The sequence below is a fragment of the Eubalaena glacialis genome, chromosome 8, assembly GCF_028564815.1.
Source record: "Eubalaena glacialis isolate mEubGla1 chromosome 8, mEubGla1.1.hap2.+ XY, whole genome shotgun sequence".
Lineage (NCBI taxonomy): Eukaryota > Metazoa > Chordata > Mammalia > Artiodactyla > Balaenidae > Eubalaena > Eubalaena glacialis.
Window position 1 is genome coordinate 110,651,234 of NC_083723.1, and position 16,819 is coordinate 110,668,052.

Here is a 16,819-nt window from a genome sequence, read left to right on the forward strand (position 1 = left end):
GAGGACTAAAGTAGGGAGGCCCACATTCGAAGAATTTCTACACATATCAAGTCATTTGGCATGGGCACAATTTCACTTACAAAGTCAACTGATATGTTATTGAGCCAGCAGCCGGGCACGTTCTGATTCAAAATGCCATGAAAACATTTTGGCTCCTTTTTTGTTTTTAACTATGAAAACAATTTTAACATGTTTCTTTATTAGTAGCAATAAAAGGTCCTCAAAAATCTAGCTCTGGCAACTGTGTATCCTAGGTAAGAGTCTACCCATGGAAAGTGATGATAAATTTTAAGCAGTATGAAGCAAGAAGAGTTAGCAGAGACAGGGGCAGTGATCTGGTTGTGGAAGGCCACGCCTCCGATGAGAAACCTAAGATGAAGGAAGACTGAGCGTGACCTGGCCGAGACAGATGGCATATCTAGGTCGTGTCAGAACTAAAAGCCAACAGCATCCGCCATGAAGCACATTGGGTGGGTGGGAGGAGGGAGAGTAACACCTCTGAGATATTCAAGTATAGTGGGAAATTAAGGGCTTCAAATGAGATTCCATTTAGGAGCGGGGAGGGTTTTGTTGTTGCCATAGGGTGTCCCATATGGAGCTTTTATGTGTCTTGCTTGTCTTGGAAAAGGAAGGCCCCAAGTAATAGCCAAGACCTCATGGCTGATCCAGAGACGTAGAAGGGCAAATTAAGACTTTCTGTTTGATTAGCTTGGGAAGCAGTCATTAAGGACTCATTCTCCCTGCTGTGGTTAAAGCTGTCTACTGAGAAATAAGCCAAAGGAATATGAAGCCAAGAATCTGAAGACTGAAGCCAAACCACTGGGAAGGGCTTTCAGCTGCAAACTACAATGTGATTGAATTAGAAAGGAACATTCAAATCATGTCATGCTGTCACCTCAAATTCAACAAGTCTAAAATTGAACTCATCTTTCCTCACAAAGCAGCTCCTCCACTGCACTTTCCTAATAACAACAAAATACTACACTGTAGTATGCCTTACCACAATACACCCATGATTTCATTTGATTGTCACCCACTTACAGACAAGGCAGTTTAATGCAGGCTAATCAAAGGGCTGCAAGCTGGGGAGAGACCAGTTCTAGAAACTCGGTTTTCTGAGTATTAACCTAGTTATCCTTTAACTATATCACACTGCCCTTCTCTCCATATTTGTGGAAATAAACCAGTCAGCTTTATAGAATTACTAAGTGACAGTTTATTTATATTGGCATTTGAATATTGCACACTAGCACATTTTAGCAAGTATGAAGTCGGAGTTTCTTAAGTAGCAAAGAACAAACCAACCAACCTTCAGAACTGTTCATCTTGTTTTTGTAAGGTCAAAAACATTCATAGCATTTGTATTATTGAAGTCAAAAGATAGGTAAAGTAAAGTACTGGATCTAAAAATACCTAGTTTGTAAATCTAACATGAGCAAACCATCATCAGTCATATTAGGTTCGTTTCGTTGGTATATATTATATGACTCTGCTGTTTTGTTTTCTTTCATTTGTAAATTATTTTAGCTTAGTCATTATTGATAAGCATGAAACGTTTACATACATGGATTTCTATTTGTAGATATGTAAGTAACACTGTAAAAAAGCATGTTAACTGTCCAAGGTAAAAAGCAGTCTGCTGCACAGTGCATCTCCATTGCATCCCATGCATCCATCGGGCCAGCTTGTTCCTGGGCCAGCCAGCACTGCCATGCCTTCCCAGCACTCCGTATGTCCGTACACAGTCCTCCTTCCAAAAGAGCCAGGTGACCACGCAGGCTATCTCCTCATGAGTCTGGGCATCTGGAGTTCCCCAGCTCCGATTCTTTACTTGGGAATAAATATTAGGGGAAACGTATCTAACTAGTGATATTGATTGTATAATTTCCCTAAGTAGTTCTTTGCTTCCGATAAACTAGGAAAGCTAAATACCATATATGCATGTGAAACCCTCTGCGCCTCTTCTACCTGCCTTAGCCCTTAGGTTTCTATCTAAATACACACCTGTGGGCTCCCAAGATGTGCCCAGCGTGTGGGTAGTGGGGCACTAAAGCAGTTTTAGAACAAAAGAGGGGGCCTTAGAGGGCGCTGCACTGACTGTGAAGCCTCCTATCAGTTGTCAATAACACTTTTCTTCAGTGAAAGTGAACAAAAAGGAAAAAATTAAATCCAAGCAAAGAGGATATCCTGCTCTGGATTTTAGTTAGCTGTTTGGCTTATTAATGCCAAAGTCCTGGTTTGGTAACGTAACTTGATTCTTTTCTGACCTTTGTGACAACATATCCACAAATAATTCATACAACATGCTGAATCTTTTCAATAAGTGTTTTGAGTACTTTCAGTTCAGTTCTTTGGATTTCTGCTTCTAAATCTTAACATGCTAATTATCAGCTGAGTAAAGAAATCTAAATATGCTAAGCCACAGTCTCCAAAGGCAGTTGCTTTTGTGTAAATTTTTTTAGTCTAAGCTGTTATTTGGTCATTGTAAATTATCCTCTGTAGCTATTGAACTAATGCTTTTCAGATACTTAAAAGTTTAAAAACTAGTCAGATCAGGTCTCTAAACTTAAGGAACAGAACCATCCTTTTAGAACTCTATGTTTCAGTAAGTAGTCAAGTTCAGGGTCGATCCTTCCAAGAAGCTGGTGAAGATGGTGGGCAGTTGGCAAGCTCAAGAAGTTGTCTTTGTGATGTTACAGAATCGCCTACCAGCGGAACGACGATGATGAGGAAGAGGCTGCCCGGGAACGGCGCCGCCGTGCCCGGCAGGAAAGGCTGCGGCAGAAGCAAGAGGAAGAATCCTTGGGACAGGTGACTGACCAAGTGGAGGTCAATACCCAGAACAGGTACTGTCCTCTTCAGAAGGGAGAATTTTTCCAGTTGCTTCTTAGCCTGTCTGATGAAAGGAATGTGTTGGGCAAAGCATCCCCTTCTCAGCCCAGTTCAACTCTTTCCGTCTTTCTAGCTTATTTAATTCTTCTGTGGACATTTAAGGCAACTAACCAGATTGGACAGTCAATCTGATTTAGACATTAGGACACCAATGCTCCTTTCTCCCCACCCTGCCGCATCCCATCCCCTAAACACACCCCAGTTGAAGGATTTTATTTTATTTTGTAATCTAGTAAATTTTTTACTTACTAAAAATCGTGGGTTATATGCTTAAATAAAGAAAACTATTTACCTTCATTCTTTAGGGTATTGTTATCTGTTTTGAACTGAAGATGTATTAGTTTAATAGTCCTCTGTACCTACCAGTAGCAGATAATATTTGAATTTTAAAAGTAGGCATGAATTGCAAATGTCTTATTTTTCCTGATATACACCCTTAACCAGTATTCTTTGATCTCTACAATATTCAACAAGGTGCAGAATCCTGTTTAATTTAATGTAATTATTCAAACAAGCTTATGAGTTTAGTACTACATTTTTTCCTATACCAGTCCTGGTAGAAATCAGGAAAGTCAAGAATACTTAATAAGTTCAACTTTTTCAAAAGGGGCTTTTACAAGTTCACACATACAAGGTCACATAGTGCATTACGCTAATAGTATATATCATTTATATGCCCCAAGGTATAGAAAAGATGGGGAGGGGGAATGGAGAAAAAAAATAATTTTATTTTTAAATTGTGGACTGGTTAAATATAATGAAATCATCATGTAAGATCTTTTGTGTGGCTTTGGTTTTAGATTCTTTTATTTTGTATGTGTTGGGAGGGCACTGTATTTGATAATCCCCTTCATTCAATCTGTGTAGAAAATTCTGAAGGGAAAGAGTTCTGGCCTCTTTAACGTGAATTTGAGTGGGTACACAGAGGGTTTCTGAAGGCAGTAGTGAACATGCTGGCAGGCAGGATGATTCAATCAGGAAGCTTCTTGGTTAGGTGGAAAAACAGACTTTGTCCCTCGGTAAGTAGCTCCTGATTAGGGAGGGAGTATAGCAAAGAGGTTCTCTAGGGTTCACGACCTGGCTTTGAATCCCAGCTTGACCCTTTCTTCACTAACTGTATTTCTTCAGTCCAATGGAAGTAAAAATCATACCTTTCTTTTAGGAATGTTGTTAAATTTAGATGAGATGATAATACCTGTAAAATGCACAGTGCTTGCACATAGTAATTTTGACCATTATTAGGAAGATGGTAGCAGAGTCTTACAGATCAGGGCTGCATAGTCTTCACTGCCTTTTCTATTTCTGAGTTGAAGGGCATGGGAAAGAAAGAGTTTAAAAATGACATTTTAAGGCCTTTTGTGAATCTGGTTATTAGTGAGTAATCAACAATGCCTTAAAAAATTACTAGTGCCTATAGTTTTCTTGCTTTTAAAATCTTGCTTCTACTTGTGTTTCTCTTCTTTTTTCACATTTTACTATTATTAGTTATTTCATGCATTGATTGAGTACAAAATTCTTTTTTTTAGTAGCGCATATTCAGATCTGATAACATGTGATTTACCTCTGACATACTAATTAGCCACAAGAAGAATAAGTATTCTTCTTGCGGCTAAACAACTGACTGGTACTCAGCTTCTCCTGTTGATTGCTGTCCTGATTTATAAATAGCAAAGAAAGGTTCAGTAGAGTCTGTTGTTTCTTAACTCAAGAGTTCTTTAAGCCAGCTAGCATTTTGGAATTTGGGGTACCTCTTAAAAATTATTTGAATTCAGTTGATCCAAATGCCTTATGTATATAGATTTTCCCCCTTAAATTCTAAACTATTTGCATTTTCAGAGAAATTTAATCCTTATGTGTCTAATTCATGGAGACAGTATCTTACAGCAACAGCTGAGGCCAAGAAAGTTTAGAATCTAGCCTTTAGTCTGCCATTTCTTGTTGTTAAATGTGAAATGTGTTTTTCCAAAATTAAGTGAACTTGAACTTCAAAAGGGCCAAGGTTGGTATGAACCATGAAATTTGATGGAGTTTCTAAACATTGCGAGACATGTTCTTCCAACTCTGGTCACAGTCCTAGTATCACATGACTGGTTGTTTCCTGCAGTGAAGACCAGCACCCCTGGCATGGGCAGTGTCCAGCATCCTGCAATAGTGAGCACAGTGGTGGACATGCTACAGTTTGGTTTTTAGAGATTTTCTTTTCTTTTCTTATAAACATCAAATTTAACTGTTCTTTGTCTACTGCAGAAAAGAAGGGCAAGAGACCCTTTATTCATGGAAATCTTGACAAAGAATGGAGATGGTATATTTATTAGTTAGGGCAACATCAGCTGCTTTAACAATGAGTCCCCAAATTTTAGTAGTTTGATGCAATAACACATACTAGTCCAGTGTGACTGGTAGAACTGGTTCCCTATCTTCTTTCCTCCTGTGACTCTGTCAGCTTCAGGGGCTTTGGAGTCCTCTGATCTAGCCAGTAGACAGAGATAGAAAGGGAAGAGAATGTACCTCTGCTTCTTACTTGTCCTGGTCTGGACATCTCACTTCTGCTCACATTTCATTGGAATTATTGGTCATGGGGCCCCGCCTAGGTGTGAGGAAGAGGGGAGGGTGGGAAGTATAATCCTTGACAGGCAATCACTTCCCTGTGACTAAGGAAAGAGGAGCATAAATTGTGGTGGACAGTTAGATGTCTCCACCATGGGGGTCACTGGCCTGAGTATAGCATCTCCGCACTATAACATACACCCCCATCCTCTCAAAGTGCTTAGTGTTCCAGCAATCCACATCAGGAATTCCAGATTTGGCAACATGTGGGAACACTACATGATACAAGAGGAATTCGTTTTTTCAGTTTGGTTCTTGTCTTAGTTTGAGTTCCCTGAAAGTCCGATTCTGAAACAAAGATTTGAGCACAGTTTACTTGTAACATGATCCCAGGAAAAAGTGGTAGCAGTGTGGGGAAGTGAGACAGAGAAGGGAAGGCAACCAAATAAAGGTTTCATTACCAAGCAAATTACCACTGTGGGTATCAGGAGCTTAATTCCACCGGGGAACTCTAAGATCCACTGCGGTATAGGCACCTCAGCGCTATCTGATTCCAAAGGTGAGGGGAGCTGAGGTATTTACGCATTAATGCTCATCAATTGTTGCTTGAGGCAAAATGCCCAGGTGGCATTAATACTCAGAGCACTTCTAGTGTACAGAATAGATTCCCCATGGCCAGAGAAAGACCATGGGCAAAGATTTGCGTATGCTGCCAGTTGAAAGCCAGGCAGGAATGTACTAATATGGGGTTATATATGGGGAGGTGTATATATCTGCTACAGTTCCCATGTGGCACAGCACATGAGTCCAGCTGACCGATTAATCAGCAAGCTGTCCTTGCTGTTGTTTCTGTTGTCCAGTGTGCCCGACGAGGAGGTCAAGACGACCACCACAGACACTCAGGTGGAGGCCGACGATGAGGCTGCACTCCTGGAGCGCCTGGCCCGGCGGGAGGAAAGACGCCAGAAACGCCTTCAGGAAGCACTGGAGCGCCAGAAGGATTCTGACCCAACAATAGCAGATGCAAGTTTGTTGCTACCCAGCAGAAGAATGCAAAACAACACAGCAGAAAATGAAATGGCAGAGAAGGAAGAAAAAAGCGAAAGTCGCCGAGAAAGATACGAGATAGAGGAAACAGAAACAGTCACCAAGTCCCACCAGAAGAATGAGTGGATGGATGCTGAAGAGAAAAAGGAAGAAGAAAAAGAAAAGGAGGACGAAGAAGAAGAGAAGCCAAAGCAAGGGAGCATTGAAGAAAATCAGGTAGAGGTGGTGGCAGAAGAGAAAGCAGCAGAAACCCAGGAGGAAACAGTAATGTCATTGAAAAATGGGCAAATCGGTACAGATGAGCCTAAGACAGAAGAGGAGAGGGAAAAAGGCTCAGATGAGATTCCCCATAAAGAAAAGATGGAACAGGAAGCAAGGGAAAGAGCTGAGGCAGAAAGGGCCAGGTTGGAAGCAGAAGAAAGAGAAAGAATTAAAGCAGAGCAAGAACAAAAGATAGCAGAGGAGAAAGCAAGAAAGGAAGCAGAAGAAAAAGCAGCTGCACAAGAGAGAGAAAGACGGGAGGCAAAGGAGAGGGAAAGGATTAAGGAGGAGGAGAGAAGGGCAGCAGAGGAGAGGCAGAGGGCAAAGGCAGAGGAAGAAGAGAGAGCTAAGATAGAAGAGCAAAAACGTAAGAAGCAACTAGAAGAGAAAAAAAGGGAAATGCAAGAGAAAAAGATAAAAGGGGAAAAGGTAGAGGAGAAAACAGAAGGGAAGTGGGTCAATGAAAAGAAAGTACAAGAAGATAAACTTCAGACAGCTGTCCAAAAGAAACAGGTACAGTAAACATTTTGCACCAAATGTGTGATGCCTGCAACTTCCGAGAAATGTAATGCACATCAAATTTGGGACTGAGCCCACATTCCTACCACCCCACGTGCTTGATCATTTGGCAAGCTGCTCATTTTTTTAGGTCATAGCAATGTGCAAGCATAAAGCAATCAATTGATAGCTAACTATTCCACCAACCAAATTTACTGGTACAACCAGAGAGAAGTGAATTGCTCTGTGCTTGGTTGCTATGAATACCAGAAAAAATGAATTAACCCAAAGATTACAAATGTGGTGGTGCTGCATTGACTTATGATTCTGCACTGCATCTAAACTCATTCCTTTTAACAACTTATCTCTATCCACAGGTCTACATGAGGCAGGGGGACCATAGCTCCTCACTTTATCTGTGTGTTTGGCATTTAATAAAATATGCTAAAAGTTGGGGTGGGAAACTGACATGATGAATCATGGTCAGAAATATCATCTTAAGGAGGCAAAATAACCCCCTTGGAATTAACTGGTAATAAGGGAGGGAAAGGAGCCAGTTTGGACCTTTTATAAAAAGTGTCAAAACCCTGATTTGCCATCATGTAGACCTGAGCTTAATGTAAACTTGCAGAAAGCCATTCATCTGGGTTAGCATCAACTTAAAACTGACTGGCAATTAAGAGCACACATTTTGCGTCTTTTACCATCTGGGTGACGCAAATTTATGTAGCACAAGGAAGTGTGGAAATAGGGGGTGGGGGAATATTTGTAAGCTAAGAAATATTTTTTCGTCTGTCTGCAAGGCTACATTAAAAGCACTATACCTAACCACCACCACCGTACCACCACCATCTACCCCGCAAAAAAAAAAAAAAGAAAGAAAAAGAAAAAAGAAATGCTTGTGTATCCACCTTTCCAGAGAGAACTCTCTATCGCTAAGTCTGCATTGCACTGAAGTTGTCTTTCACTCCTGCTTCTTACAAGGGGCTAATAAACACAGCTTCCATTGAGATGATCAGGAACAAGATGCACCAGGCCACACACAAGATTTGTCAACACGCACTAGATGCACCACATCACGCTAGATTTCAGTGAGCCCGATGGCAGGCTCATGAGAAAAGATTTTGGTGGGAGGAAACTATCCCACATTGCTGTTTAGAACCACTGGCACGGGGGGAATGTGAGCATTGGGACAGCCAAAGAGAAGTCACTTCACGCCACATGCAGAGTGACCTGAGCACCCTCTCACTCTTGTAAGCTAGCAAGGGCTTCTTTTAAATGAGTGACCTTACCATTCTTGAAAATAAAAAGGAAGAAGAAAGGGGGGCTAAAATGCAAGCTAAAAGAGGAAAGTCCCAAGAAGACAAGCCTACCTTCAAAAAAGAAGAGGTAAATATCATTGAGACAGAACCTAGTCATAAAGCCGCAGAAAGCAGCGTTCCACGGCATTTCAGGTCTGATGAAATTGTAACCTCTAATCCAGTGTTTTCCAAGCCATGACTCATGATCCATTGAATGGTGAAATCAACTTAAAGCATCTCAAAATTAGCTAACTGTGTCAATCTGCAGTTTTAAAATGAAATAGAATAGAAAATATCAGATGGCATCATGGCCAGTAGGTATTGCACTGTGATATAAATTGTCTTTATTTACTGTGGGTCACAGTCAGAAAGCTTGAAAAACACTCCTCTGATCAATCTTACCCACTTTCTACTCTCCCAAGTGCTATTTTTTTTTCCTTGAGCCATCCTACTTTCATTTCAATCATGAAATATTTCCAACTGGCTTTGATTAATGATTTAACTTTTCAAAGGAAAAATACTCCCACACATCTCAGTAAAAAATTTGGTGAACTGAAGATGATATTTGGTTTTCAAAAGAAAAGTTTGGCACAATGTTCTGCATTGCATTTCTGAGGCACACACAGGAGCTGGTGCCAGGGTGTTTGACTGTAGGTAAGTAAACAAGTCAGTGGACCAGAGCTGCAGAGAGAATGTCATTATGCCCCCGACATAATTCAAATGCTGCATCAGAAAGCCTGACCTTGTTTTAACCATCATGCTTATGTCAGTTCCAAGCAATCCTAAAAACTATGACAGTACTTAACAAGTTCAAAGTACTTAAACATGGTAAAATTAAAGTATCAAAGGTAAAAAGACTTGAATTACTCTGCCTGTGGGACTGAATTGTAGCTATTGAGCTCCAACTCAAATGGACTCTTGCTGCATTTCTCTGCCCATTATGGCACAGAATAAGACACAGAAAAATCCATATTTAGCAAATAGATGAGATTAAACAGGGGGATGGTTATTTTCTTAAACTTTTTTTTCCTAAGATTCATGTAAAAAGTAAGAACTCCTAGTTCATGTTATGTTTATTTTGTTTACGGTATGTGTTCCTCCCTGTTTCTAATAGAACTTGTGGTGGCTTGGGAGTGAAAACTGAATGTGAACACTGCCCAGTTAAAAGCAGGAGAAAGAGTAAATACTAATAACTAGAAAATTGAATTTGGCTCTAGTGAAGCAGCTAAAGAAATTGTTAAACGTGTTGGGAGACATTGTTCTCATTTTGTACAGAAGAACACCTACAAATTCATCTCCAAAACATGACAATTACCTTGGGACTAAACTCAAACAGAAATATCCCACATGGGTTCATCTCTAAAGCTAGTGTTTTGTGGGGAATATCTTTAAGTACAGAAGGAAGAGGGCATGAAATCATAACTCAGTGATTAAGTTTATGTGGAGGGGGAGAGGCTGAATAACTGTTTGAATTCATCTTAATTTAATTCAGTTCACTTAGATGTGATTTGTTTTTAATGACCAAGGCATTCTGTGTTCATGTATTGTGTCCGTGAGCTAGAAGGGGCTCATCAGCAGTCATCCAATCATCCCTTTGCCTCTTTTCAGATAAGGCCCCAGTTCAGTAATGGCCATGGTATGATGATTTCAGACCTGCCTCTTTCCCTGTTTGCCCTCCAGCACATTCCAGTGTCCCAAAACTTGGCCTCTTTTTGACACAAGGACAGATTAGCTCCTCAACCCAAGCTTAAAAAAAAAAAAAATCTGCTATTCCTGTTTTAACATTGCATACATAAATTACTAGTTGAATGACTAGATTTTCCCCCTCTCCAGCTATTTGTGTAGTTGCTTCATGTAGATAACTTTAAATCATATTTTACATGATTTAGCCATTGTAAACGCCCTCCTCCATCCCCGCCCCGCACCCCACCTTTTTGTTCCCCCCCTCAAAAAAAGGCTTTCCTTTGAATTCAAGGAGTTATGCAGGATAGGTAAACACAAATGTCAGGTGAGCAACATTTCCAGAAGTCACTCCAATACCTTACAAAAAACCTTCTTTCTCCCAGTGCAGTTTACCTCTTTGTGGTGATGGATCGCAGATGACCAGCAACCTTGAAACCTAATTTAGCTTTTTCTCTTCCCCAACTATAAAATGCCTCCTTTTAATTAAAAAAAATTTTTTTTTATTGAAGTATAGTTGAAGTGCAGTGTTGTGTTAATTTCTGCTGTACAGCAAAGTGATTCGGTTATACATATATATACATTCTTTTTTTTGATACTCTTTTCCATTACAGTTTATCATAGGATACTGAATATAGTTCCCTGTGCTATAAAATGCCTCCTTTTAGTTCTTGACCCCAGAGCTCTTTTTTTGTTCTGGCCTCTAATAGGAAAACAGTTTCCAGCAGAGCTATTCATATAATATTGAAACTGATATTCATATCACGTAGGCCAAAGCCTCTCACTAAACATCAGTGTGCACGCTCATCACCTGGGAACCTTGTGAAACACAGACTCTGACTCAGTGGGTCTGGGTAGAGCCTCAGCTCCCTGGTGAAATCCATGTTGTCCGTGGACCAGTAGCAAGTAGCAAGAATATCCATGTGGTAGACATTGGACTTGGAAAAGGAATTGAGGCTTCTGAATCTAACAAAATTATATTCAACTTAGTCTGAAAAACTGTAACTTGCAACAGTTCTTATCACTATTCTGGAATCAAATGATGCAAAGCGATACAGCACAGAGACTGGCGTCTCAGTCCTTTCAGACTTGCTCACAACCTTCTGAGTGTCTCTCTGGCACAAGGGCATGTCACTGGAATTCCCACCCCACACACATACACCCATGTGTTATCCCACTGAATATCCCAGATACCCAGAGTGTTATCCCAATGATCACATTTGACCAGAGCCTTTCATATGAGCATACTGCTGTTATCTGTATAGGAAGCACTTTAACTCCTTCAGGATACGTAACCCCGTATTAATCCATCAGCATAGATTCTCTTCATGGTAACATTTTGATCTAGAGGCTCTAATGCTTTTCCGAGTGGGCTCAGAATATCCCATTAGCTTAGGTTGAATCTGCTATAGAATCCAACCCACTGTGCTTCTTAAAGTGTTATGGAATTACTTTATTTATTCATTTCCCAGAAAGAAAAAATAATTTGCAGTCAGCATCATTATCATTATTTCATTGGGAATTTTTCTAAGAAAGTCTTCCAAAGAGAATATAAGCATACCATCTACCATAACTTTGCCAATAAAGGCAGAGCTTGAAAAAAAGGGATTTTTCTTCTGTTAGACATGTATTGTTTTACAAATCTATTTTATACACATGGTAAATTAGATAGTACATTTTTGGATGGTAAATTAGATAGTACATTTTGGGAGGTATCTGGGAAATATCTCAGACTCCAAAATAGGAGAAACGAGTTAAAGGGAATTTCTCTTTGTATAGTGCTCCACAAACTATGAGATTTGACTCACAATTTCTTTCATGGGTTCCCTGAAATGGGACCCCATCACCCTTAAACGTGTATCCCCAGATACTTCTTAACCAGCATATAAACTCCAGTCCATAGTTTCTGGAACTATACCCAACAATGGTAGGTCAAAACGAGAAGAGACTTTGTTTGCTCCTGCCTGCCCAATGAATACTGATTTACCATCAGGCAAGGATAGTCACCAAGGAGCCTTATTAAAGCTGTAGGACAGACTAGGAGCTTCCTTCTCTTCTCTGTTGCCTCTCAGGACAAATCTGGAGCCAAGAGGGAAATGACAGGATGAAAGATTAGGAAGGGATCGTCTAGTCCACCCATCTCTTTTTATGTACATGGAGCCAGCATTCCAGAAAAGCTAGGTGACTTAAAGTAACAGCTAGTTTGTTGACAGCAATAGAACTAAAACTCGGATTACAAAGCTCTCAGAGAGAATGGCAAAATAACAGCCCCCCTCTTCAGCATGTCCAAGGGATGTCCTAGATATATGCCCCTTGGAGAAAGATTAAAGTCTTAACTGATTAGGGCAACATGGTAGTGAATAGTCCATCGACAGTAATTTAATCAAATAATACTCAACAAAGGCAATCAGGCAAAGGACTACTGAAGGTTCATCAGTAAAGAGCAAAAAAATGTCCTCTGCTTAGTAAAACATGCACTTGGGCGGGGGTTAGGTGTCTGAAGTATAACAGCTGCGAAGAGGTGAGTGATGAGGTAAGGGGAGACCATCCTGGGCAGTCCCTGAAGCCCTGAGTTCTTATGCCCAAACCCTCCTCCTTAGGTTTCTTTATAAGGTTAGTGCTTTGTCACTGTCTTGAAATGAGAAATAATGAGCCTCACCTGTTTTCACACTCATTTTTTAAGAATGGGTGAGATGATAAAGTAATCTGAACTCCTTTACCCCCCAAAAAAGCTATGTAAATTCAGTATACTTTGAAATAATCTGTCTCACTTACTGTGAGGAACTTGTAACACAAAACCCACAAAAAAAAATTAAAGCTAACACCTGCTCTCCATGTATCACCCTCCTCTGTCTTCCACAACAATCATAAAGCCACTTCCAGAGACTAAATTATTACCTTCAATGGAAGTCAAAGTCAACCCTGGAATTTTTCCTGTTCCATTCTATCTTTAATGGTTGAGATGACTACAAACATGGCCCTACAGGTCTCTGAGTCATCCCGCTAAAGGTAGGGTTATTATGTCTTGTATCCTGAGGACCCTAGTTATTCATTTGATTAAAATACTAGGGTGGTCTTCCTCTGACATCTGCCAAAATTGGCTTGACAGATCTGGCTCAGTAGGTCTCTTATTCCCTCCTCAACACATCTGTGTCCTTCTCAAAGAAGTGCCCTTCATCCAAGAAGAAATCTGTCCAAGCAACCTGGCCATTCTCCCATCAAGGCCACACTAATAATTGCTCCTCCCAGTGGGAACTGAAAACAACCACTCTTACGTGGAGTTCCCAGAACACAATAGTTTCTAAATGGTAACACCTCCACTACTTTAGAAAATAAAACCTCAGTGAAATAAGGGATGATCTTGACCTCCTAAAATTGTGGTCAAGGTCTTTGCTCTGAGGCTGGAGGACCATAGCTTATGCTCTAAGAATTTCCTCTGATTCCAGCTCTACCACATCATTCTCCAGTAGTTTGTTTTACTTCTGAGTTTTCTGGCTTCCTAACGATGTTGGGTCTTATTTGGTGATACCAACCAAAACCTAATTAAGATTATTATCATTATGTTTCTTCCTGATATGTACCATTGGTTAGATCAAAGATGAGAAGACTAAAAAGGACAAAGAAAGCAAAGAAGTTAAGAGCTTCTTGGCTGGAAAGAAGGGATTTACAGAAATGAAGTCGCAGAATGGAGAATTCATGACCCACAAACTTAAACACACTGAGAATACTATCAGGTAAGAAGTTGTGGCTAGTTAACAGTGACTGTGTTCATATGTGAAAAAATAATAATAATAATCAGTCTCCCTACCCTGTGCTTCCAGACAGAAGTGTGCTAACAGGCAACATACTTTTGTTGTGAGGTCATTGGCCATTGTCTTAGAGATACTCAGTCAGCAGGTCTGGCTATCAATCACTAACAGGAGACCAGCAGGCATTGCTCAGACAAGGTTTGATCTGCTTTTCCCATTATTTGGCAAGGCAGATCATGCTTGGCATCCATGTTTTTGTTCGCCGATCTAATATGTTCATGTAAGATCAGTTTATTAGAAAACATTATGACTGGAGTTGTCATTGACTCATTCTCTATATGGTCCAGCCAACTTCATAAGAGACCCTTCTCAGTACCATTTCAAAGAATGTATTTTCTAAAGGTTGTAAATAAATTGCTGCATAAAACTTAGATTTCCCTGTGGCCAAATACTTTGGAAACATTGGGTTAAACTAAATGAGTCAGATCTCTTTACCACTTTGAGAGCCCTTGATGTTAATTTGCCTTGGGAATCTCTAAGAGGGAGGAAGAGGGCATGCAACTAATGCTCCAGTTTGGAAAACCCTCTTGCAGAGCTTCAGCTTCCCCTCCTTATCCCCTCCCCCATTATGGCGATTGATTTTAGGACAGATAGACAAGTATATGCAGGCAAATCCTCACTTCTAGGTACGTTGACTATGGAGAGCCCCCCATCAGCTTTGTAGAAGGACTGAAGTTGCAGAAACCTGCCATGGACACCTGGCTACCTAATTCTCTGTGCCCCATTCCTACACACACACTCCCTCCAACCGCTAGTGCCAAATTCCAATCTCTGTTACGTCACTGGCTGCTGTGCCAGGTGTTCTGGAAAAGAGTCCTGGGTCCCTGTAACATGGATTCCCATGGGGTTGTTCTTTGGCAGCTGCCTTGCCTGTAGACCCTGTTTTTCGGAACACTTCAAAGAAGAAAGTTCCAAGTAGGTATTGTATAGAAGTCAGACTGCTCCTTACACCAAAGCATGTGTAATATCCAGAAGCAAACAGAACTACTAAGGATGGACATTTCCAGCCGCTCTAAGATGTTACGTAAATATATTTGTTCCCAAACAATTTTTCTACACAAAAATTTGAGCAGAAACCTAGTCACAATTATCCAAAAGAGAGCCGAAAGCACATGGAAGAAAAGGTGTGTATTCAAAGACTAAATAAAGTGTGAGGAGTGAGAAGGGTAGAACCTATAGATGTTACTTGGGATTGGCAAGAAAGTAGATGTAAAAATGAAGTTTATTAGGAATTCATAGAAAATCTAGAAATCAAGTTTGATTCAGGCTGATAAGCTGAGTGCAGAGCTTGCTGAAGTGCCAGTAGTTTAATGTGTTAAAGCACTAGAACAGTGTCAGGTTCATAAAAAGTGTTCAAAGAATATTACCTAGTAATATTATTGTTTAATTACTTGATAGTTTAAAACATGTGTTGTAGATAAGAGTACAATTTTGTTAAGAGAAATAACATTAAAAAAATCTGTCAGTAGAAAGAAGTTTGGTTAACAATTGGCAAACTTGTCAACCAGCTTCAGTCAAAGCTCAAATTAATAATTAACATGCCCATTGTTTGAAAATCCAGATAACTGGGTAACTCAAAGAGAGAAGTCACAAGGGATGGCAACAGATTAAGCAGTGAGAACCCGTAAATGGGACTCTTGCTTTAATTTTTCTATGTCTGGGCAGAAAAAAAATGAAACAAGCTGCCACCATATTGTTAGTTTTTGTTTAGCTGCTAACATACCTTAGTTTTAGTTTCAATTAGAAGTTGATGCCGATAGAAGCAGAGACGCCTCATTTTGCTCCATATGGTTACAAGGTGAGGAGCCAGGAAGGGAGTAAGAGCCTCTATTTACCTTAGCTTAGTGCCTAATAGTCTAACTGAAAACAAGCTGTGTTCATGGTTAAAGGTCTGATGTTCATCTCAACTTTCACCTAGCGAAGCCAAGGATAGAGGAAAGAACCTTCTGGAAGAAATTTCCATATTAGTGCTACCCTAATGCTGAGGGCATGCCTGCATATCTGAGCAGAGGTGATGTAGACAGAACTCTTGTTCCTGTTTTGAGCATAGCTCCTTTTGTTTGATTTAATTACTGTTCCCTTTGATAGACCCATTTTCTTATAGCTAAATTGTTTTCTCTAAAACGTGACATGAAAATCTCAATTCAAGGAGCAAGTTAGGTACCCATCACCCAAGGAAACCACCAGTAACATTTTTTCCAGATGCTCTCTATGTATATACATTCAAAACACACACACACATATACATATAGTATGTATATGTGTATATAATTATAAATCTCTATTTTAAAGTGATTCTTGCTTTGTGCATAGCAATGTATCTTACTAGCCTTCTATACCAGTGAATATAAGCCTACAGTTAATGTTAGAGTGTCCCACTGGGTGGATGGGTCATGATTTATTTAACCAGTCCCTAATGATGGGCATTTGAATGCCCAATATAAAGACTGAGTGACACGTAGTGGAATCCAGAGAAGTTTCTCTGGGCATGTGTTTGCCAGTCCTACCAGACACTAACATGATGAACACAAAGAGAGAGCAAACTCATCTCTCAAGATGGAGAGACTTTAACTGAAAGGGGAGAGTTCCTGTCTGTAGGCACAGGCCTATGGGCCTTTAGGACTGAAAAAGCAATACCAAGTTTTAAGGGACGCTCTAACCTTGAATGAGTTAAAAATAAAAGTTCATCTTTAGCCATCAAGAACCTAGCACAATATTCTTTAACTTTTTAACCTCAACTTCTAGTAAGAAATTTTACATCATAACCCATTACACATCTACATA

General features: G+C 40.1%; 1 protein-coding gene across 11 annotated transcripts in view; it reads left to right on the forward strand.

The window, feature by feature from the left end:
- CALD1 (caldesmon 1) overlaps window positions 1–16,819 on the forward strand; it is a 177,327-nt gene that overhangs the window by 139,230 nt on the left and 21,278 nt on the right. For 9 of the 11 annotated variants that reach the window (XM_061198751.1, XM_061198744.1, XM_061198742.1 and 6 more), the window contains 4 exons: window positions 2,700–2,846; window positions 6,300–7,260; window positions 8,557–8,634; window positions 13,818–13,960. In XM_061198751.1, the coding sequence (XP_061054734.1) occupies window positions 2,700–2,846; window positions 6,300–7,260; window positions 8,557–8,634; window positions 13,818–13,960 (1,329 nt within the window). The remainder of the gene's footprint in view (window positions 1–2,699; window positions 2,847–6,299; window positions 7,261–8,556; window positions 8,635–13,817; window positions 13,961–16,819) is intronic. The other 2 variants (XM_061198753.1, XM_061198752.1) reach the window with 1 other exon arrangement.